At 38.4% G+C, this 23,554-nt stretch overlaps 2 protein-coding genes and 2 long non-coding RNA genes across 6 annotated transcripts, besides 11 other annotated features; 2 read left to right on the top strand and 2 right to left on the bottom strand.

Annotated features, from left to right (window-relative positions):
* Positions 1-3,672: 3,672 nt before the first annotated feature.
* Positions 3,673-3,774: a mobile genetic element.
* Positions 3,775-4,814: 1,040 nt separating this feature from the next.
* Positions 4,815-4,879: a mobile genetic element.
* A 952-nt stretch (positions 4,880-5,831) lies between these two features.
* lncRNA:CR45335 (long non-coding RNA:CR45335) lies at positions 5,832-7,005 on the top strand. The gene has a single exon (NR_124436.1). It is a non-coding gene; the product is annotated as a long non-coding RNA:CR45335 (long non-coding RNA).
* A 1,117-nt stretch (positions 7,006-8,122) lies between these two features.
* Positions 8,123-8,190: a mobile genetic element.
* Positions 8,191-9,479: 1,289 nt separating this feature from the next.
* Positions 9,480-9,628: a mobile genetic element.
* A 24-nt stretch (positions 9,629-9,652) lies between these two features.
* Positions 9,653-9,695: a mobile genetic element.
* Positions 9,696-10,793: 1,098 nt separating this feature from the next.
* Positions 10,794-10,826: a mobile genetic element.
* A 240-nt stretch (positions 10,827-11,066) lies between these two features.
* Positions 11,067-12,979, top strand: Grl40a (Gustatory receptor-like 40a). Of its 2 annotated transcripts, NM_001042915.2 has the most exons (3): positions 11,206-12,168; positions 12,244-12,390; positions 12,442-12,580. In NM_001042915.2, the coding sequence occupies exons 1-3, from the start codon at positions 11,239-11,241 to the stop codon at positions 12,547-12,549; spliced, it is 1,185 nt and encodes a 394-aa protein (NP_001036380.2). In that variant the 5' UTR covers positions 11,206-11,238; the 3' UTR covers positions 12,550-12,580. The 2 variants fall into 2 exon arrangements, with proteins under 2 accessions (NP_001260680.1, NP_001036380.2); NM_001273751.1 differs by having other exon boundaries at positions 11,067-12,168; positions 12,244-12,979.
* A 954-nt stretch (positions 12,980-13,933) lies between these two features.
* CG31601 (uncharacterized protein) lies at positions 13,934-17,084 on the bottom strand. 2 transcript variants are annotated; one of them, NM_165403.3, is made up of 8 exons: positions 16,963-17,084; positions 16,744-16,907; positions 16,554-16,673; positions 16,454-16,490; positions 16,309-16,400; positions 15,609-16,249; positions 15,314-15,554; positions 13,934-14,895 (listed from the first exon to the last, which is right to left on the bottom strand). In NM_165403.3, exons 2-8 carry the CDS (start codon positions 16,892-16,894, stop codon positions 13,997-13,999), a joined length of 2,181 nt encoding a protein of 726 aa, NP_724371.2. In that variant the 5' UTR covers positions 16,895-16,907; positions 16,963-17,084; the 3' UTR covers positions 13,934-13,996. The 2 variants fall into 2 exon arrangements, with proteins under 2 accessions (NP_724371.2, NP_001246130.1); NM_001259201.2 differs by having other exon boundaries at positions 16,744-17,084.
* A 1,662-nt stretch (positions 17,085-18,746) lies between these two features.
* Positions 18,747-19,033: a mobile genetic element.
* Positions 19,034-19,807: 774 nt separating this feature from the next.
* On the bottom strand, positions 19,808-20,450 carry lncRNA:CR46202 (long non-coding RNA:CR46202). Its single transcript, NR_133093.1, has 2 exons — positions 19,997-20,450; positions 19,808-19,922 (listed from the first exon to the last, which is right to left on the bottom strand). It is a non-coding gene; the product is annotated as a long non-coding RNA:CR46202 (long non-coding RNA).
* Positions 19,888-19,956: a mobile genetic element.
* Positions 20,451-21,541: 1,091 nt separating the features above from the next.
* Positions 21,542-22,766: a mobile genetic element.
* Positions 21,825-22,084: a mobile genetic element.
* Positions 22,085-22,203: a mobile genetic element.
* Positions 22,767-23,554: the final 788 nt, after the last annotated feature.

Genomic DNA, 23,554 nt, shown 5'->3' on the forward strand with positions numbered 1-23,554 from the left:
GTCAAATTAAATTAAATTAAAATTAATTGAATTAAATTAAGTTAAATTAAATTAAAATAAAATATATTAAATTAAATTAAATTAAATTAAATTAAATTAAATTAAATTAAATTAAGTTAAATTAAATTAAATTGAGTTAAATTAAATTAAATTATTGAATTGAATTAAATTAAATTAAAATAAATTAAATTAAATTAAATTTGTAAAGTGAACTGTGTACACCTATGTGATATGTCTTCAGTGATTGGACGGGTGGGGGGGACATGTGCTGGATGCCTCATTTGTGCTAAGAGATAATTTTTGTAAAATGTTTCACACAACTTTCCTGGCCCTCCTCAGTTTTCAGTTTGGCTTCATTGATTGTACGTTCTTCTCGAAGGGCCTCCCCTCCAAGCAGTTTTACTTGCCTTCAAAAGTTACGCACAGGACACCTTAGGGTTGACCTCCCACCTCCAGGCACTGCTCCACCCGTTGCTTCTGCTCCGCTTAATGAGATACAAACACATAAATTCTGAAAAGTGTCATGCATAACGGTTTACTTTTTTGCTCTTTGATAAGCCAACAAAACTGCCGACATTGAAACTGTCGCTATGTCTAAGTGGGCGGCTAAAGTGGGTGGCGTATTAAGAGGCAGGCGCGGGAACGCCAAGGTGAGTGGCCAAAGTTAATTCCTAAGTCCTAAGGCGATAGACAAGTAGATTTACTTATGGGCATAATTTATGTACCCAAAATTTTAGAAACACAGTTGAAGCAAATGTGGGAAAATATTAATAATGGTTAATAGTGGATAATGATAGATAGGATAATGAAATAGGTGACTAGTTAGATACACTTTACTGTAGTTTTAAAATTAAGTCTTATCGAGATAGAGCGACTTGAGGGTTGCTTATATTTTTAATGGTTAGCCTTAAAAATTATATGATGTGCTAACATATGCATAATAAGTGATTAAATGTTTTTATGTTTACGTATGTAATTTATAGAGGGGTTTTATGATGACAATGCACCACTGAATTATTCATATGCATAAAGCGCAATAAAGCAATAAGGGCAACAACTTTTTGAATAAAAATACTACATACATATACTGTTGTGATGTTACGCGGAACTTGAATACAATCTCCAATGAAGTCAACTTGCTGTTTGAGCAGCACATCCTTCAAATGGCTATCTGATACTTGCGGCCCTCGACTATTGCGATCCTCTCCATTTTTCAAGCTTAAACATTCATTAGAAATACAATCGTTAAAAAGTTTTTTTTTTTTGATAAACTGAAAAACTAACGCCTTTTGTGATTAAAAACTGGATAGTTTGGATATTATCGTCTTAAAAAGATGACGACTGGATCTAAAGGTGACGTAAGAGATGTCAGGCCTTATATATAATTTTGAGGTCGTAATTGTTTAATTTAGTTTAAACAATTCTATTTAAAACTGCATTTATCTTGTCTGCACTTTAATTCGATCATTCGTGACCCAAATGGCTTAAACCCCTTGCTACGCGTTGCCACGATGTCAATCCGTGTGATAATTCGGCCCAACCCCAAGTCTACCCACCGGAGCAAAAGCACCACTAAATGAGCTGGCGAAAATCTCAGTTCGCTGTGCCCTGGGTCTCTGTGTGCCCATCAGTGAGCCATACGCTTGCCATATATCCTGTGGCATGCATAAAGAAAAGTGTAATAAAATTTGATTTATTGCAGACAAGATTCGAGCTGGATATGTTTCCTCTTACCAGCTGAGTGTATATAATCGTGTATGTTTGTGTGCATTCGCATTCTCATTCGCTGCTGCGTCCACGCCTGCGTCTGGTTTACAAGGCAGCGTCTTCCGTAACCCGCAACCCGCACCCCGCCATCCTCCCACCACCCGCACCCGCCCCTCCGCTAGGGAGCACATAAACCCTGGCGAATGAAGCTTCGGATTTCCAACCGGCATGCCACCCACCCAACGCCACCCGCCCCCAAAGCGACTCATGCATCATTCGTCTGGATATCATTCATCTCGTTTGCTGCCGTTTACCTCGGCACATTACCCGCTCCACCCTACGCCAACCACCACCCACCACCCCCACAATCGCATTCACATTTTCTGACACTTTTGCTAAACTTTTGCACTGCAGGCGCTTGTCCTGCGTCCTGTGGCAGTCTCATTAGTCTTTGCCGGGCTTCTGGCTTCTGGTTTCGGCTTCCTCATCCTCACCGCCATGACGATGGCACTGGCATTCGTCGCGTGGATCTGATTCCATTCCTGGATCTGGTGGTGGGTGGGCGTTCCTGAAAGCTGTCTGCATTACGTATAAGTATGTATGTCTATGAGAAACTGAGAACCTCGTCATTTTTGCGTCAGAGGGCGACGTAGAAGGTGTGTTTCAGTTATTTCCATCTTGTAATTATGATGAGAATGGTGATGATGATATGCCAAGCGATGTTTACAGGATATACGGTGGTCGAATACTGAAAGTTTAAAAGCCGAAGCTGGCTTTGACAATTTAGGTCCAGAAAAAAATATATAGAGAGAGAGATGGTTTTAATCATTTCAGCTGAGTGGTAACTCATAGTGGGCCATCGCATCTTAATTTATTAGCATTAGTTTAGTATCACAACACATACTTTCACGTACCTACAAGTATGTAGGTCTGTGCCTGTCCATATGCCCGTCGAGCAGATATAGCATTCAGAATAGCAATCCCAGCACAGCGTACTTTCAATTTATTTAATAATTTTATGATTTAATAATTTTCTGCCCATATATGTACAAATATCTATACATACATGCATGTATATGCGACTTAAATTGCCTCTAAATCTGAATTTTATTTTAAAAGTTATAGTAAAATTATGGTTCAACATGCATGGCACCGTCATGTAAGTCAGTCAACCGAAAATCAAATTTGCACAGCGTCCTTCTCGTTTTTGATACAATGTGTACTTCAAAGTAAGCTCATTTTAATATCTGTTGATGAAGAACTGTCATTCGTATTACTTAAAAGCAGTCGGGCAATAAGCATGTTGAAAACGTTTACATCAGCTTACTTTATTTTATTTTATAGGTGGTCTTCACGGATGCGTGGTAGTTGGGCTTGAGAACTTTTGCATTATGCTTGGTTAAGACATAAATCAAAATACCATTACGCCCAAAAGGTCCGCCCATATCAGGAGACAACCCATGCTGTGATTTATTAGAAAAACTGCAAGGGAAACCCAGAAGAGAAACAGGAGCAGTAGCAGTAGCAGGAGCAGGAGAAAAGCCACAGCAGCAGCAGCAGAAACGCGTTTCTTTTGATAAAAATTTTGAACTAAATCAAAACTTCATTTCACATCGGTGCCATTTCTTGCGCCAGCGCCTCAGTTGAGTTCAGTTCGGTTTTCAGTTGAGTTGAGCGAAAACTCCACCCTCATGCAGCAAAAAGCGAAACGGGTACAACATCGAAACAAGAAATGGTGGCAAAACTAGAACATTCAACAGAGGATGCAGAGGGGAATATTACACCGAAAAATGTTTCGAAAACGACACGGACCGATTCGATTTGATAATTTCCGTCATTACTAAAATCAAATAATTAGGCGAAATGTGACTTTATGATTTCACTCGGAGTTCTCCACTTACATAATGTTGTATTCTAGCATTTCAGAGCGTTGTTAAGTGTTTCGTTTTTTGGCCAATATAAAAATTAACAAGAGAGAACACTGTAGTCGAGTTTCCCGACTATCAGATACCCGTTACTTAGCTAGTGAAAGCAAGATCGCGAAATTTCATAATTTTTCGTGCATATCAAACGTTCAAACGGACAGTCGGACAGACGGTCATGACCAGTTCGACTCGACTGTTGCTCCTGATCAAGAATATATATGTATACTTTATATGGTCGGAAACCTGTTACATACTTTTTAACGATTCTAGTATACCCTTTTATTTACGAGTAAGGGGTATAAAAAGTTCAAATGTTGTCTTGCTATAAGCATACAAACCATATAATATCATTTTGTTATATACCAACGCCTTCTTTCCAATGTAATGCGAAATGTTAGGATTGTGAAAAAGGCGCAGAAGGGTGCTCGAAGGTTGGCTCGTCCTTTTCCTCAACGACGACGCAGCATCGTTGTCCTGCGACTTGACTCGACAAAATTCACTGCTGGCTGTCAGTTCAATAAATCATTTGCGTTTTGACACGGCGCTCCCCCTCCCCCTGGCTCGCAACGAGCTGCTGCGCCAATGAAAATCCATAAATACAGGAACAAAACAAAAAGGAGGGCAAAAAATTGGAACTAGAAAAATTCAGAGACGCGACACTGAGAAACAGCCCCAACAGCCCGGCTTGCGGGCTCCATGTGGGATGCACATAAATTGCAAGCTGTAGGACCTCTTTCCCAGAAGAAAATTCGCCCGGAGAGTAGTGCTGGAAGAGCGGAAGAGAACGACAGCCAGCCAGCAAGTCGAACCCGGATAGGTTTCCACTGCCAGAGTCCATAGATCAGAGCCCCCTTCAGGGTGTCTGCGCCCAGATGATGACGATGATGCTGGGGATGATGACGATGTCGCCGCAAGGACGACGCCTCAAGATGCAGTCACACTCCTAGGAGCAGAGGGCAAGATGCAGACCCGCACGGTGGGTTGCGCAATACATTACATGGAGTGTTGGGAAGAGCACCGGAGCAAGCTCTTGAACCAACCTAACCACGCCCATTACTAACAGATCCTGGTCATGTCAGCTAGGCTTATGATGTGCAGCCAAGATGCAACGACTACGACTATCGAAATCAAAAGCGCACGTGTGACTTTAAATGCAGTAAAAACATGAAAAATTATATCGGCAAGATAGGACGCTTAGTCGAGCACCTTGACTATCAGATACCCGTTACTTAACTAATGAGAGCGCGGCGGAAATGAACTTCGTAACTATAGTTACGTTGCTTGTGCAGTTTTCGGTGTTCCGATGAATTTGCTGACTGAATTTTTTATTTACTTCCAAAGAGGGGCTGGCGTGGGCGTGACCAAAGCGTTCTTGTACCGACGGTCATATAATAAAGTCAGAACAACTCTATAATCAAGCCCTTTGACTATCTGAGAAAAGATACTTAGCAGGGGGGATAGTTTATATTTATTATTTCTTTTACCTTAAAATGTCATTTATGATTTAACATATTACCTCTCCATAATATGTAGATTTCGGACAAATTGTAAACAATAACGAACATACTTGGAAATAAAAACAAATCAAGTTATATGAAATATTAAATGCCTGCTGTAAGCGAAAATTCTAAACCTACAAGCAAACAAACTGCGGCACAAAACAAGCAAACAGAGGGAAATGCGCCAAGCGACAATTTCTAATTACAAATTCGCCAGAACACTTAACCCGTTTTTACCGGACATACACGTCGTACCCAAGTGTTCCAGTACAATTTCCATACCTAAACGTATACCAAACACCTTTCAGACAACAGCAAAGAGTTAAAGGGGATGAAATTGGGGTATAAAGTCATGTTTTGATTGCTGGACTGAAAAAATGACCAGTAAGTAAAATGTTCTTATAAAGTGTGTTTATACTTTTTTTTCGTACGGCTGTGGTTTTGCCAGAAGTCCGGACCGATCTTAAGTATGTATGTACTCTAAGTCGTCTTACTCTGAGCAGGAAAATCTAACAGAAATCAATGTAATATTATTAAATCCTTCTTCATAATAGAATTTTATAGAGCAGTGCAACGAAACTTTACCCTCAATTTCTGATGCTAACGTTATTGTATCTATGTATATAACAAATTTTGTATTTTGAAATATGAATCCCAGTATACCATTTACACCCTACAATTACCAGGGACTTAAAAAAAAAGCTCAGCTTGCTACATTTTATGCTGATCCCTGTCAGGCAACAAAACACACATAATCTGCAAAAAGGATAACAACAGGGAGGGGACTGAATGAGAGAAAAGAAAAGTGCCAGAGCACCGGGGAAGGATGAACAAACAAAATATTTATGTCTCCAACACACCTTGAAAAACACAGACGATAAACGTGGAGCAAGCCCAAAGGATTCGGAGTCTGAGTTGCTAAAGGCGTGGCATAGATCCTGGTGGGTTTTATGCTTCGCTCCATGCAAAGTACAGGCAACAAACATCAACCAATAATGCAGACGCGATTATGTCCAACCAGAAGCAAAAATAGTTATGGGCAACAGAGGGACAACTCCGACTTTGAATGTGAAGTTGACGCTAGAATAGCAGGACATTCGCATACAGAAAGGATTGGGATTGCTTTTCACAGACACACACTTTTTGAGGAAGCTGCACTCTCACAATCACCCAAAAAATGAAAAACAAACAGAGCGACAAATGGCGAGTGGGGAAAAAGAAAGGACCTCGGAAAACAGAGACCTGAGAGGCAGCTGCAAAAAACGAAAGTGTTGCACAATGGGCGTTGCTCCGTTGCTTCAGGTCTTCTGCACACTCAAAAACCTGCACCCACCACTCTCTTTTAGGAGGGACACTCACCAACACTGTCCTCTGATTTATGATACTGACGAGCAATTTTTTGCACTGTAAAAATTAAATCAGCTAAAATATACAGAATATTCAAAAATCGTAATGCACTTAAAATAGAAAATCTCCTAGCTTGGCATCTTAGAAAAGCAAGATAAAACAAAATAAAAAATATGGCAACAAAGAAAATAATTGTGGCCGAGATCTTCGGATCCTGATCTACAATTTACTCATAAGAATCCAAAACGTATTCCTTTAACCCTTAAACAATCTTCAACGGCCCTGGTATTCCCTTAAGCTATAATAGATACGGGTATAATAAGACAGAAGACAAACGAAAACTTACGATAACGACAACATTGAGAGTAAAACACCATGTCTGACCAACAGGAGCAATAGAAATCGCAGCGAAAACAAAGAAGGACCTACGATGATGCCACTGACGAGTTGGAAGTGAGCTGGAGGCAGGTCCCCTAAGCGCATCCACCTCTCGCACGAGGATCCCTCGATTCGTTCGCAAAAGGAAGCTTCGCCATTCGTTTGAGGTTCTGTGGGTGTGTGAGCACTTTGTTTTCTTTTGTTTCCTGGGCTGCCATTACATTCACTCGCTCGACAGCCAGTCAGCGCCAAGACCACTCCGCCCTGTTGTTTGGCCTGCGTCAAAGGACATTTCGCAGACTCCGGGTTGCGAGAGGTCCTTCTAACAAAATTTAATACTTATTGCCCTTCGCCTAGCGTTAGCTGGGTTGCATGCTTGCACACAGAAACGCAAACAGAATTTATGTTGTGACATTTTAAATTGCGCAATTTTTATGAAATCCTTTTGCTGCGCCTCTCCAGCGCATCCTTGCGAATTTCAGAATAACATCTCTTGACTGCAACCGACATTCTCCACCAATCCGACGCGAATTTTTGTGCAACACTCAAATAATGGAAGGAAAACAGTACGAATTGAAGCGGGTCCTGCGCAAGCCGCTGTCAGCCCGGCTTTTTATTTATTTTTATGTTTAGACTTGACCACCGTCCGCTAAAACCGAAAATGTGCGAGACGACCAGAGAAAGCAGAAAGACCCACCATGATTTACGATGATGATGTGTTCTAGAACGCGGCCGCATCTCCACCAAACTACTCGCACTGCACAACAAGACCTCCAGCTCACGAGGTCCTCCGTTTTTCCCTACGTCTGAGGCAGCTTCAAATATTTGAACACAAGGAATTTTGCCAGCAAGACCTCTGGAATGCATTCTCCTGTCTGGATTTCAAAAGCGGCCAAGTTGGAGCAAGAGCTCTGTTTTCATTTTGCTTCTGGAACAGGATGGGAGTATATCGAACTATATTTAACTGAAACAAAGATTCGAGTATATTGCATTTTACTTTTGGACTTTCGATGATTCGCTTATAAAGAATTATTTTTTTGTGTATGGGCCAGTTATTTAAAATAAGTAATGACTGCTTCGTTTCTTCTGCTACCTTTCTTAGCCTGCCAATACTTCCTTTATTGCCAACATGTTGATAATAGCTAATTCCTGGAGTAAAGAATATAATGACATTAAAGGCTAGAATTTATTGCTTTCGTATGTGTGGTATAAACAACGATCATCTATTCTATTCTTTTTAATTAACTTGTTCTTTTTTTCCTTATCAGCTTCAAGACTATCAGCTCAGGTAGTGGAAGTGAGAACGCGAAGTTTCATAATTTTTCTGGCATATCTGTATATTTGTCTCGAGTTTTAAACTATTCGAAGGGACTAAACAATAATAATACTACCAGAATTGTGGAAAAACATATAATTGTGACTACTTTGTATTGTCGCATTTTTTGTAAATTAAATGTTGCTCTTGTTATAGTAGTTTCCTTACTACTGCATTTTCCATTGCTGGTCATAAAAATTTACGATTATTGCTTTCACATTTTTCATGCTTGTCAATATTAAAAAAGTTATTTTTCACATGAATTTGACTCATTGGATGGATACGCACATATCGCGATCCCAGCTCGACGTACTAAGGATGTCTCCCAAAATTTTATTGAAATCCGCTGATGGAATCCACCCTGAAAAAACCCTCGCGAATTGCAGTGGAAAATCACATTTAATCGGTCGCCAACAGCGTATACCACTCATAACTCCGCACAGTGCCAGAACACAACCAAGGCTGGGACACGGACATGGACACAAATCCGTAGGACGATGGGCATCGACGATGGCATTCCCATTGTTGTAGTGTTGGAGGATTCAGGACAATTGTCAGGCAATAAATCGATGTGTGTAGGGCTGTAAATTTTTGGCGGATGGCCGATGAAAAAGTGCATATTATGCAATTCGACAATACGCCAAACATGTCGACCTACGCACGACCACCCACCCTTTTGGAGAACCAAACAGCCCACCCCCTCTAGATGCCATGGCAGTGCAGCGGAAACGGAAGCGCACACACAAGTTCTCTCCTCTCTTCTTCATCTTCGGCCTGCAACAGCGCTTTGCATATCAATGAAAATGCATAAATTTTTATTCGCCCTCAATTTCACTGGCGTTTTTTCCTTCTGCGCGATGCCCGTTCGGTTGCACTCGTTGCATCCTTGCCCATCGTCCGTTGCCCAATCCTGTCGTCCATCAAGGGGCATAAATCAGTTTGAAGGTAGCGACCGGGCGCAACGAAAAAAAGATTTACCAACACGTAACGTAGCGTGGCTCCGGAAGTTTCTGAATAAAATGGACCCATCCTCGGCAGATCAGTTCTTTGGGCATCCTCTTTGATGAAACGTAATCCGTGTTCCAAGCCAAAAACACTGAAAATACCAAAAAATGCATCGATTCGTGCAATTCGACCTGGATCACCATCGGCCCTCATCGTAATCGTACGCAACATCCAAATGGTTTTCAAAGACATTATTCATTATACAATATACAGTCAAGATAGTTGGGGAAATGTAAAAAACGGAAGACGACACTATGTGTTTTCTGATTGCAATTAAGGGAACCAATTCGAGGCTTTTTAGTTTCGAGTTTCCCTACTATGAGATATCCGCTACTCAACTTCTTTTTTGGCAAATCAATAGAAATTTACAAAACTAATAGATCAAGAATATAAATACTTGATGTGGTCGAAAACGCTTAGTTCTGCCTGTTACTCTACGAGTAACGGGTATAACAAATATGCTTTACTAGAAGAATACCTCTATGGTCTTATAGTTCCCGAGATCTCGACGTTCTATGGCTATGTTGCCCTGCAGCCAGTGCTATAATAATAATAATAATAATATTATAATATTATAATAAATAAATAAAAATAAATATCGTATAGTGTATGAAGGGACTGACGGACATGGCTATATTGATTCGTCCGTTGATACTAGTCAAGAATATACTTTGCTTTACTTTACTGCGTTGCAAACTTCATGCAGTAATCCATAAACGATCTGCAAGGGTATAATTAGGTCGTTAAACTAAGACTAATTTTTAAGCTTAAACTAATTCGAAGTTAATTTTTAACTTAATAGATATACCAAGAATTATAACATCTATGAACAGCTAATTTTTTGCTGCTTCACATTTGTCTGAGAGGGAATTACAAGTTTTCAAGTTGCCAAACAATTTTCAAAATATATGGTTGTTTGATGGAGGATTTTCACTTTGTAAAAGACGCCGCCCTTTGCTCAAAATGCAATCCCAATCCTCTTCTCATCGGATCTCAGTTTGGTACACGCCTTGTTTGCCTTTTGCGTCTAGCAAAATCAACATGGTACGGGGAAGAACAGCAGCTGAGTTCTTGAAATCTTACACATCTGGCAAATATTTACATAAGTCGGGCAAACGCCGGCGAAGGCTTTTTAATTGTTTCTAATTTTTAATGTTGACATGGCGGCGTTGAAGCCACACAAGACATCTGTCCCAGGAAGCCGTTTCTAGTTTACCGACATGCAACGCTAATGTCTATTGACACACCCACATGGTGTACACTTTCTATCACAATAGTTTGCCGGAATCTTTTCTTGTTGTAGACTTCTGATTCTATTAACGGTTCGAATTTTTAAATGAAGATCAACACTAATTAACTAGTATTTTATAAAATAATTTGTTTCGGCGAATGTTGTAAGAAACTCGATGTGTAAAGCATATAGTATTAGATATTAGTAGCTTTTGAGATGTACATATGCAAGTCGGATTATTTACATACATAAATATGTATCCATATTGCTGGTAGATAAATTCGATATAAAGGCTAGTGGAAAGCGGGTTAGATCCTGTAGGTAAATATTTTTTTGATCAGGATGACTAGCCGAGTCGAGCTGACCATCTCCTTCTGTCTGTCCGTATGACGTTGAGATCTCGGAAACTATAAAAGCTAAGTGCTTTTTTTTTCCAATTTATCAATTTTTTCCACCCAATTTCTCTGATACGCCAAAAAATTTTTTGAATTCAACTTTATTCTTAAATGTTTATTTTATTAAATATATGTTTTACGCTCTCTCGCTAGCTGAGAACTGAGTTCAGTACTTGGTATGTCCCATAGCTAATGTTCCAAAACGAACTTAAATTAAACATTCATATTTGTAAAGCTTGTGCCTTAAACTAATTACCAAAAATAGCTATTTAAATTGAACGTTGAACCGGTTTTTGCGATAATTACCGCTGTTCGTCGCAACTCGATAGCCAGACAAGATCTCAAATTTGATTTACCGTTAAGCTCTGTTGCCCAAAACCGAAATCACCAGTATCATTTTGGTCGGCAAGTCGGTAGCTTTGAAAATAAGTAAACCATGAATAACTCCCGCATTCTGAGGACAACAAATGTCCTACTATTACTTATCGGTTATCAAAGGCATTGGTTTGAAAAGAAGTCGCATCGATTCCGAGTGTCCCTGCCCAGTGTAGTTTACATATTTGTCCTCGGAGTTCTTTATGCTGCGTGCTTCTCCCAGCATTTTGATAAGACTTCATCTACACTTAATGTTTTGAAAGAAATATCACCCTTTTTATTTGGATTAATCAGGGTGCAGCTTGCTTTGGGAGCAAAAGCATTCGCTTATGCCATATATTCTTCGGTGAAATCTGTGGGCGCACTTAACTCCCTGTTGAAAGCTCTGCCAACTAGGAATTCTGAATTCAACAAAGACGAAGCCTTGGCCTACCTTTTACTGACTTCAACCTTTGGTATACTCTTCTGTTTCGCGGCCTACATAGCATATGAAATGAAGTTCGAGCTACCCCCTCTGCCAGATGCTATGCTTGGGATGGCTCTATTCTTGCCGCATCTAATTTTAGCCGGGTCAGTAAGATTGTACACAGTTCTCTCGTGGTTGAGTAGAGGACAGCTAAAAGAGCTTAAGAAAAATGCCGAAGAGGAGTTAAGGGCTAATTTGACGAAGGAGCCGGCGAATATTGCTTCCGCCTTATTTACGGTTTCCACGGAAAGCTTGGAAAATTTAAAGACAAAACTAGAGATTCTGGAAGCCAATTTTTGCATTTTCGCCCAGTCGTTAAGACATTCTATGGTGTTTCTTTTTGCAATGCACGCAAACTGCCTTTTGGGAGGATTCTATACCCTTACGTACTACTGGAATACTTGGTACGTTTTATTCGAGGATCGCAAGAGAAGAATCTTTTATGCCGCAAATGCCTCCATATATGCCTGTATTGCCAGTGATTACATCGGCCTGATGGTTGTTTTGTTTATGATGAACATCGAGGTAAAATAGAGAAAACATTATATTATTATTATATTTTTGTTTAGATATTAAAAACTAATCGAATGTATCTCTCAGCGGCGAAACTTTATTGAGGCTATAGATTTATTGCTGGCCCAGAGGAAATTATTTTCAAAAAAATTGCGACCTATCGCCAAAGATTTAAGGGGCGTTCTTAAAATGAAATGTTTTAAATTTCAGCCAAATATTATTTACATCAGTTTGGTAAGTTTTTACGATTTGATCGAGAATAGCTTTCTTAGGAGCTACTTACAGATGGTATGCCTTCAAATCATAATAATAACATTGATTGTGACTGTTCATTATCTAAGAGACGAAATTTTGTTGCTAAAGGAAGAGCTCAGCAGCACCGACGACACTTAATAAGATATTGTTTACACTTAGTGGACGGTCTGTAAGTACAATATATCAAGGCTTTAATGAAGTGCTACCTATATATATATATATATAGAATACATACATATTCACATTTTTGTCTTCGTTTTGCCTCCATCCCACTTCGGTAAGTTCATATTAATTACCATCATATGCAAACTTAATCCATAAATTCATTTGCTTGCCAGATTGAAACAGGATGGAACAACAAATCAGTATTAAGTTGCTAATAAAATGGTTCAAAGAGTAATATGTGCGACTTCGCTAGAGATGAGCAAAATCCTGGAAAGTACAGCAGGCTTCTGAATAAATTGACCACTGAAAAGTCGGAGGCGGAATTGAGTTTTAGTATTGCATATTATCGAGTATTTTTGTTTTGATTGGATTTCTGAAGATTGGAACTTACTTAAAACAGCATAAAATTGTATAATTTCCCTTTAGTCTGCTGCTTGAAATATTATGCACCTGAAATTATTCCAATAAATACAAAACAATACAACCGCTTTGCTTATAGTTTTTTTTCTATTTCATACGAGCAAAATCATATATTGTGAGATAACATCTCGCAGAATGGCCGCAAATAAACATAATTCGTGTGTGAAAATCTACATAATATTTACTGTGATGCCAACAACCATCCAACCATCCAACCATACAACCCATTCCCGCCCAGGCTGGTGCACCAACCAGTCCATGCATACAGGTCTATAGAGATCCTGATGAGCAGATAAATTCATTAGGCAAGCCAGTGTAATTGTTCCACTAGGGCGACGACGATGCTGGGTCGAAAAGAAAGTGGGGCGTGAGGGTGTGGCGGACATTTGGCTCAGCTGGCAGGGCAGACGGCGTAGGAAAAGCAGACGACCGCAGATCTTAAGTTTTACCCCGGAGGCTGGAGTTGGGAGTCAGGAGTCACGTAGTCGGAGTTTCCTGGCGAAGCGTTACTAAATACAAATTAAACAAATCCATAAATAATGTTTAATAATATTAACATGGATATTAGCTGAAGTTACATACAAACACTCCCACTTTGGTGCTGCAGATGCTTTCTCCTGTCGCACTCAGTTGTAAATGTTGGCGCTGCAAAACCCTAACCCCAAATGCATTCCATTAGGCGTGGTGTTCGTGGTTTATGGACATGTCGCCTGTGCCAACTGGATGTTTGCATGCTCAGAAATTGCATACGTACAGGGGTGATTCCACAGCGTACATATTGCTTCCTTATTCCTATTACTTATTTTAAGCATACATACATCCCATTTCAAAATAATACACCCCGAATAAGTGCAACATGATTTGTTAGCGACTTTTTCGAAGTTTTCTTGGACTGAACTTATACCTGGAAACATAAATACTCATTTATCCATCGTTTAACATTTTAAATGATAATTTGGTTTTATTAGACAATTTAAATAACGATTCGAAATTTAAAAGATTACTCTTTGAATGCTTTCATTCGATGCTTCTTCTTTTTCTCTATTTGCTGCTCTACGCGCAACAGTTGCATTAGTAAATATTTCTGGCGATCCTGCTTCTTTTTGATACTGTTAGAACTCTCCAAGACGCTGTGAGGTTTCTTCGGTGCATTGGGTAACACATTTGGAGGATTTCTTACTGGAGTTTTCGTCGACAGCTTTGAAAGAGTTTGTTTTTGATTCCTAAATTTTGAATAGTTTGGTCGTTTTGTGGTAAATCTTGCATCTGCATCAGATGAGAACTTTTCTTCGTTTCGTTTCATGTTTTTTATCAATATTCCCAATAAAGATGAGCTATTTTTTTGACCCCGTCCATCAGATTCGGAGAAAGATGAAATATCATCGGTGCTTTCTGTGGTGGATTCATAGCTAGAAGACTCAGACGAGTCGGTAGAACTGAAAGTGCTGTCGCTAAGTCGTTGTCGTTTTGGTTTGGGCCGTACAATTATTCCAGAAGGTCTTCGTATATTGCCTAATGAAATTTGAGGCTGTTGATTTTTTCTGGCAGAGTACCTCGGCAGTCTTGGAGAACGATCTCGTTTCTCTAAGCACGTCAAGAAGGACGTTCCATTTGCCTGAGTAGATCGCAAATTCCGAGAATATCTAGAGGTGCGAACAGGCCGATTCCCTGCCAATGAGTTGTGATATTGTTTCTGCTCTGCTAATAGTTCACTGATGGTCGGCGTTGGAAGAAGTGGAGCACGCTTGTTCACCTCCGGCTCATTCTGTGTGTAGTAGGGATCGTTGTCCATGTTGTTCATGCCGAACGATATTTCTAGGCTTTTAGGCATTCTCGACATTTTCTCGATCACTTCCATTGGGTAGGTATCCTTAGCTGGTAAGACGCATGTTGACCACACTATTTAAAAAGGAAAATAAATTGATAAAAATAAGTTTCTTTGTAACTTATATTACTATTTGTGTTAGGTTTTCATAAAAAAAAAAAATAAAAACAGATGAAAATTCGCTTTTCCTTGTCGGGTTGGATACAACTCCCTTTGTGCGTTGCAAGTTGCCAATTTATAATATCCACTGAAAGGGCTTACAAAATATCCCTTTGTTAACACGGCATTTTTATGATGACTTTTATGATATGTTTTATGTTAATTATATAAAGTATTGGAAATCAAGTGAAGTCGTTAATCACAAGAGCTTAAAAGATGTACCTGTATTACATTTTCACACTTTCTCAAATTCCTTAACTAAAACTAAAACATAACTAAAAACTAAGAAAAAATTGCACAAGTTTTGATGACCACTTTCAAAGTGTAACATACCTGGCGGAAAAGTCACTGTAGGCACTGGCAGACATTTTTTTTCAAACATGACATATTTGCCCAGCCTGTTCAAATTTGGATGGCGAAACCGACAATTCTGGCCCCAAATGCAGCAGTTACGTATGTGATAGCGACAAATGGGCATTCTGTTATCCTCTTTTTTAATAGTATTACTTGAGACCTCATTATCTTCACCGAAAAGTTCGCCATCTTCCAAATCAACAGATTCCACCGGATCATGCTGCGGTGTGGAAAAAGTGTCTTCAAATAGCTCACAAGACTCCAACTTACTTACTTTCTTATCCACCGATACATTTTTCTTTTCAAAAGAAGTATTATCAAACTGGCAAAGTGACTTTTTTTTAATCAAATTAGGAGGGGCATCAAAATCTTCGCAGGACACTTCACCATCTTCCATATCTGATGTCTTGTAATCACACCGAACCTTCTGCGATTCGGAGGTGTCATCTTCGGATAATTCACCAGGTTCCAATATATTGTTTTTTTGCTGTTGATCGCTCCCCTCCTTGGATACTTTTACACAAAAGCCCTTGTCCACAGGTTGAACTTGGTTTTGCTGCGCTTTCAATTTGTATTGTGTTGCACCAATATATATATTTTTATGACTTCCGTCTATTAAGTTGGTCACCTCAAAGTCCGACAAATTATCTTTACCAATGTCCTTATAAGCAGTTATAGTAAATTTCGCAGGTCTGTTTTGGGGATTCTTATTTTTTTTTAGGCTATCCAGATTGTCAATTTCGCACTCATCTGAGAAAAATGATAGAATATCCTGGGGGTCTTTCATTGTGGAGGATAATATGTCATTGGAATCGTCGTCTAGGCCTGTAGCACTATTTTCGAATCTATAATTTTCTTTCCTAAATAATTCTGATGATTGTGAACTGGACATTCGCGCAGAAGACATAGTGGATTCTTTTAGGGAATTCAAGTTTAAAATCAGAGTTAAAAAGGTTACTTATTACATCTCTTACCGAAATCCGTTAAGCCATGAAGAGTATAATCGAATGGTTTGTAAACAAAATTGGATTGTGGGGAAGATGATTGCGGGACTGCTTTTCGAACACTAAAATACATCAAGTTTTTAAGGGGACTTTTCGAAAGGCGGAATGAACAGACCTTAAGTTTTTTGATAAACTGCTGCTGGTTACATCACCTGAAATTAATATGTAATATTTAAGAAGGCTATTCATTGATTTTTTTTTTAATATATCCGCACCCGAACAAAGGGACCTCGCATTTTCATTGGCTGCACAATATTCCATCCAGTAATTTGTAATGTCTTGCGAAGCCTCTGTTGGCTCAGTTATCCCAAGACTCACGGACGAGGCAGCTGCGGCTAAGGTTTGCACCAAATATTTAAAAAATTACAAATCATTACGAAGGCATTCCGAATACAACTATGTCACCCATGCTGTGATGTCCGTTGCGCTTTGTATATCTAAAAGCTTTTTCATCATCTCCTTCAAGTTGTGTATTTTCCAGGTTAAAATATAAATTCCCCGGATTTCTTTTTGTCAGCGAGGTCACTTTCTCTTCATTTCCATCAGAATGTGACATCTTATTTGCCGCACTTAAACAACCATGTATAAGAATGGTTTAATCTTCTTTCCCAAAAATCTTCTCACCTTCAAGAGCTGTACTCATTAGCTCGGCCAAGCAATTTAGCAATAAACTATTAAAAATTATCCTATGTGCCCAATTTTGACGCGCAGAACCGAGCAACTTTATGAAGCTTGACAGCACTGTAGAGTTGCCATGCAAATATGATTGTTAGCGAGGAAACTATCGGTGTTACCGAAGAAAATATATCTGTCAGGTATGAAAAGCCCATTTAGTGTTGTGTAATATTTATACTTTAGCGAATGATATGTTGATTCCATTGCCATACGTTTAAATTGTGTCTTCTTCACTGTTTCATTATTCTACACTGACTTAAAATTTCGACAAATAAATATATCAATTCGCTTAAGTACTTTACTATTGAACTAATAATATTCAAATTGTAATAGTGTCATCACGGTTAATATGGAATGATGGTCGCAAGTGCTAATAATAACAATGGTAAATAAGAAGGTATAAAGTGAAAAAGATAATTATAATGTTAATAGGTTGTATATGGTTGTATATGTATATAAGGGTTAAAAAAAATTTTTTTTTTGGTTTTCTGAGTGTGTCTCTTTAAATTTACCTACTTCATATGCTAAAAATTTCATTAATTAAAACGTATTATATTTCAATTTTTTTTAAAGAAAGTTTTTTTAGTTGTAGTTTTGCCTCACTATTAAAGTGTTTTACTTTTGTTTTAACTTTACATTAGTACTTTACTTTCTTTGATTTTACTTTACAAATATAACTTCTTTGAAATCTCAGATCAGAACTTATATATATATATATACAAATATATACAAAAATGTATGTGACGACTTTTAATAAGAAAACGCCCTGATCTCGGCAAACTTTCGACGATAGTAAAAATTCAGGTGGCTTCATGCTAATTTTTGTTGTTCCCGTGTTGATATCAATTGCGGCTCAAATGGGGGGATGGCATAGTTCAGGCGGTCAACTTTGGAACACGTGACCACCTCTCGGCCACCAACGAATGTTAGGGTTCGTTAATTTGTCGACAGCTACCAATCAATTCGTCCGGAATACCCTTTTGATCTGTGATAGACTGGGATAAGCTGGGTGCCTAAACGAGAAGATATGCCAAATTTTAGGACCACATGAATTTTGTCACCCAAAAAACAATAATTATCTTTTTATCAGCACCCAAAATGAACCGAAAATGGTTTGCACGCAGCTTCCACTATGTTGTTCTCTAATATGAAAATTTAACCGGTAGAGGTGATTAATTATTTCACAATTACGAGGTAAAAGAATGGGGACAAGAAAAATTCTTAAACGCTCGAGAAATTTTGAAAGTCCGTACCCGTGAGCTTTCAAAAACGCCATTGAATGTAAGGGATAAGTCAGATAATTTATAGCTGAGCTAAGTGGAGAATGTTAAGAAAAGCTTAATACGAACCCATATGTAATATCGGTTAATTTAAAGCTGGGCATGAAAAGAGGATAGCGACTTAGAAAGCTTAATCAAAATCCAAGTATACTTTTAGGGTTAAAATTATATTGGATAAAGATTTTGATTTGGGCAAAATCTTTCAATTTCGTTTTTAGGTGCTCTGGTTTTTGCAAAATTTTTGCTATCGTTTTGCTATTTGAGTGTTTTGTTTGTTTCTCCTTAAACATCTGACTTATTTTGTTTGTCAAAATGAAACAACCTCGATTACCGGAACATGCCCGATTATATATGGTGGTACTGAACTGATGTGGAAGTGATTGTTGTGTGTTATTCGTGTGTGTTTGAGTTTGAGCCGAGTAAATATACCCATTACCTCTAGCGTAAAAGGGTTTAATATATTCGTTGAAAAGTATGTAACAGTAAGAAGGAATCGTTTCCAACTATATAAAGTCTATATATACATATATCAATAGCCGAATCGATCTGGCCATATCCGTCTGTCCGACTGTCCGTATGAACGTCGAGATCTTAGGAACTATAAAAGCTAGAAGGTTGAGCACACAGATCCTAGAGACAAAGACGAAGCGCAAGTTTGTTGACCCATGTTGCCACGCCCACACTTTTGAAAAATGTGTTGATATTTTTTCACATTTTTTTAGTCCTGTAAATTTTTATCGGCTTGTACTATAGTACTAGCTGAGTAACGGGTATCTTATGCAAGCCTTAGTAAAAACAAATAAATTTGCACTTTAAATACCTCAAAAACTTTTAAACGTTATCTCTATATTACCATGGCATCACAGACTATTCCCTTTTGGGAATAACCGCTCGAAGCAACAGCATTAATTTTCAACAAATTACTTGACTGTATGGGTGGGTGCCCCTTTCCACCCAGCCAATAGTCCCGCGAAACTAACAGAAACATATTAAGGTTAATCGAGAGTACAAGCAAAATGTCGACAAGAGGTGAGACGCGGACAAGTCGAGAAACAAATGCCGGAGCTGCAATCAATGAATATAGCGCAAAAAACGCAATGCGGCAAAGAAGTTACCTGACGGAAGGTAAGTGAAGGGGATGTCCCAGAGGACTTGTAAATATCAACATGGCAAACAGGTAAAAAGTTTTCCTCTTGTTCTTTGGCATTTGTTTATGTCCGGGTCGAGGCCGAGCCATAATCGTTTTTCATTTCAGTCCTGTAGGAGGTGCACCTTAGATATTACTCCAATCTTCGCCAAAGGCACTGAACCAAATTTTCACAGAACATAATTATATGAAAGATATGTTTCGGTAATAACAATCTGTTACACCAGCAGTTGTAATAATCATGTAGAACATGTAGAAGGAAGCAATTCCGACCATATAAAGTATATATATTCTTATAGCCGAGTCGATCTGGTTCTGTCCGTCCGCCTGTCCCTTCATCCGTATGAACGTCGAAAAATGTTTTTATATGTTTAGATTTTTGTATAAGTTTTGTAAATTTCTAACGACTACAAATCCAATGGAAATTTTCCTTATTTGGCCAAAAATATTTCTTGCACTCCCACTTGCCAAGTATCGGGTATCTAATAGCAGAGGAAATCGACATTAGCGTTCTCTATAGTTTTTTTTTTAGTTAAATATATGATTAGGGACTTACACATCTTTTCCTCTTTTTGATTTTAAGCCCCTTTTTTTCTAAGTGAGCACTTTTAAACAAGGACGCAATTTAGTTTTGAGCGTAATTTCTTTTAATAGCGTTAGTCGTCAGATAAAATTTAGCCGGAGTAGAGTAGCAAACCCCAACCAGAGGTCGCGCCCTGACATTGGCATTCTACTCTTCAGGAGCTCCACCTCAGGTCACAGGAAAGTCTCTGTTTTGGCGGATGTCGCAAGCAAATTGCTCAGTTTGGGTCATGTCCAGGGGCCTAAGGTTGGCGTCTCTTCGGTTTGTTTTATTGGAGGTAAGGCCATATTGGTGGGGGAAGGTTGACGTTTCCTGGGCCATGACGATTTCATTTGCATTTTATGATAATTGAACTTTATAAATATGTCACGACAGCATCTTAGGGGTGCCAGAGGAAACACAACACCCAGCGAAAGAAAACATAATGTTTCCTTTCAGAGTATGGTCCCTTTACATTCTGGGAAATTAATTAAATTATAAAAAATTAAATTATTTTAAAATTATAAATTATATTTATATAAAATTAAAATTTAATTATATTGAATTTAAAATTATATTGAAGTGCCACCATTAATTTTAAATACTTATGGCAGTGTGGGTTGCTCTATAAACTAATGAGTAGATGACGACGACTGCAGTTAAAGTATGTTAAATGAGTTACTTTTTGTATGCAGCGTACGACAAAGTGGTAATTTATGCGAAATAAATAAGTGGTAATTTATAAATGCGCCCCACCAAAAATAACTAGAATTATAATTTCCCACCTGGGATATCAGCGTTAATACCTACGAAATGACGGACAGCGATACAAGACTTGTTTATAAATATTAATATACAGTTTCTTAGGTTGTGGAAATCCCTTTTCATATTGCTCAACCTATCTTAGACACCTTATAGTACCTGATAGGAAAAATATGTTGTTTGCAAATCTTCTTCATCTGTAAACTGCCGGCTATCGACTAGTATGTGGAAAATGTGATCAATTGCCATTTGCAACATGGTTGTAGGTTCATTATATCACTAGCCTTGTGAACATACAAAAATATGTTCAAACATATGTATTTGAATCTGTACATTTTGTTTTATTCATTGCCCACCTTGTTTATAATTCATTCTAGTGCTGTGAAATTTAATGAATTTAAATTTAAATAATAAATTAATAAATTTAAAATAAAACAGTGATTGGTCGTATTAAAATTTGATATATGGAAATCAATGCTCCTTTTTACAATTCCTACGATTAGCCGAGTATCCATTTTTGTGACGAGTAGAATAATTAGCAATTTTATACCCAAAATTTTAAAGTATCAAACAATGTCTGGCAGTAACCATTTTAAAGCGTTTTAAGTTCATACTAAACGATTAGTACTAGCATTAGGATAGGATGACTCTTGCTGACGACAATGCTTGCGATATATAGAACCAAACACTACAATTTTCGGATCATATTTATTATTCTTCTTGCTTCAGAATTCACTCTTGTATATTTATACTCATTACTCGTTGAGTAAAAGGGAATACTAGATTCGTTAAAAAGCGTTTGCGACCATATAAAGGATATATATTCTTGATCAGGATCAATAGCCGGTTGATCTGGCCGTGTTCGTCCGCCTGTCCGTTCGTCTGAACGTTGAGATCTCAGGAACTACATATATAAGCAAGAATGTTGAGATTAAGAATGCAGCTTCCAGAGACATTGACGCAGCCCAAGTTTGATGATTCATATTGCCACACCCATTCTAACGTGCCCAAACCGACCAAAACTACCATGCCCACCTATAGACGAATCGGCCTTTTTTCGTCCCTTGGAAATATTATGGAGAGGCTAATCCTTATACAAAATGCTAAAAGTTAATGCTGCTGTCAAGGCGACCCCAAAATTCCAATTTGGTTTCCGGATCCTGCATGGCACACCAAAACAACTTCATAGAGTGGTCAGCTTTGCATTAGAGGCGATGGAAAGGAAGGAGGAAGAGGTTTCCGCTTTTGTGGGACATCCAGCAAGCATTCAATAGAGTGTGTCATCCGGGCTCCTGTACAAAGTCAAAACTGTCCTGGCTGATAGCACCAAGAAGGAAGATGTCCTTGGAAAATAAAGTTAAGACCTATAAGTCCATATTAGCTTCTGGCCTATTTTATGATATCCAAGTAATATCCAAGGTATTGCTGCCAGAAACCACATTCGAAAATCCGACGAAAAATCACCGGATATAGAAAGTTATCTCCAGGTCACAGAAAAAGGAGACAACATCCAGAAGGTGACCAAAAAATACCGAGAGGGACTGGAATTACACCCCAACAACATAGCAAGGCAACTGGGCAACACAACACTGCAAATTTCAGGAAGACGAAGAATGACGTTTAAGTCTTTCACCCTCAAGATCTGCCAGACCGGTATTTGACTTGACATGTGTGAACAAAGTTCCCAATGATGTTAATCATGCTATCTATAGCCCAACACAATATAAATCTCTCCTCATTAGATTAAGATGACAGTAGTAGAACGCTTTTCCTTTAAGTATAAATTTCCATCTGAAGATTAAAATCTTTACACCACAAAACGCCCAAAACGGCCACGCCCACACTTTTCAACAATTTAAACATTTTTCTCATTTTATTACCCAATATCTATCGATATTTCAGAAAAACGATGAAATTTTTCTTTCCCATTATTAATAGCTGGTAATAGCTGGCTAACGGGTATCTGATAGTCGGGGAACTCTAATATATAGAACTCTCTCTTGTTTAATTTTGATGTATTTGATCCTACCTTCAGCGGACACTCCGTATCCATGACACCTCCAACCCGACTGTGCGATCCAAAATGTGCTGCTTTTTTACGCAAATCATGATAGTAATGACTATAGCCGTCTGGTTTCTCCAGATAAATTTCTTCTCGTCCGAAAATACAACATAATGCCACTCCTTAGACCAGGTCATAAGAGCTCGAGCGAAACTCAGACGTGCCTTTTTCGCAACATATTAAGGGGTGTTTTTATTTTTCAGTTTTTCGTGTTAAATGTTTAGCTTTCTTAATCACCCTTTGAATCAACAATTTGCTCGGGTTTTCACCACTTTTTTCTCGAATTTTGGCGGAGGAGTCGTGGGAATTTGACCTATGGACGTATGGACCTACGATCTGCCGCATTAAAGACACTGTTATTGCCCCCTTTATAGATTTTTCCATAAGCTTACTTGTTCTTAATAAAATTGGCTATAGTTTTGCGATGTCTGCCGTTTTTGTCTGCAATTTGAGGAAAAGACAGCCCACATGCATAGAAAGCTATGATTTCGGATTTTTCCAGCACTGATAACAGCGTTCGTCTTCTCATTTTTTTTTTAATTAAAGAAAACTTTTCAATTCAACAGCACTACAAATTTTGTTGTCCTACCTTTCAAATTATGTAAGATATTCAAAACTGCATTTTGGGGCGCAAATCTGATGAAACAATATACGTGTCCAATTTTTCAAAGATAACGGTTCTTCTCAGGACCCCTTTTTTATCCTCAAAAAGAGAGGGAATATCAGTG

The sequence above is a fragment of the Drosophila melanogaster genome, chromosome 2L (genome assembly GCF_000001215.4).
Source record: "Drosophila melanogaster chromosome 2L".
In the NCBI taxonomy this organism is placed as follows: domain Eukaryota; kingdom Metazoa; phylum Arthropoda; class Insecta; order Diptera; family Drosophilidae; genus Drosophila; species Drosophila melanogaster.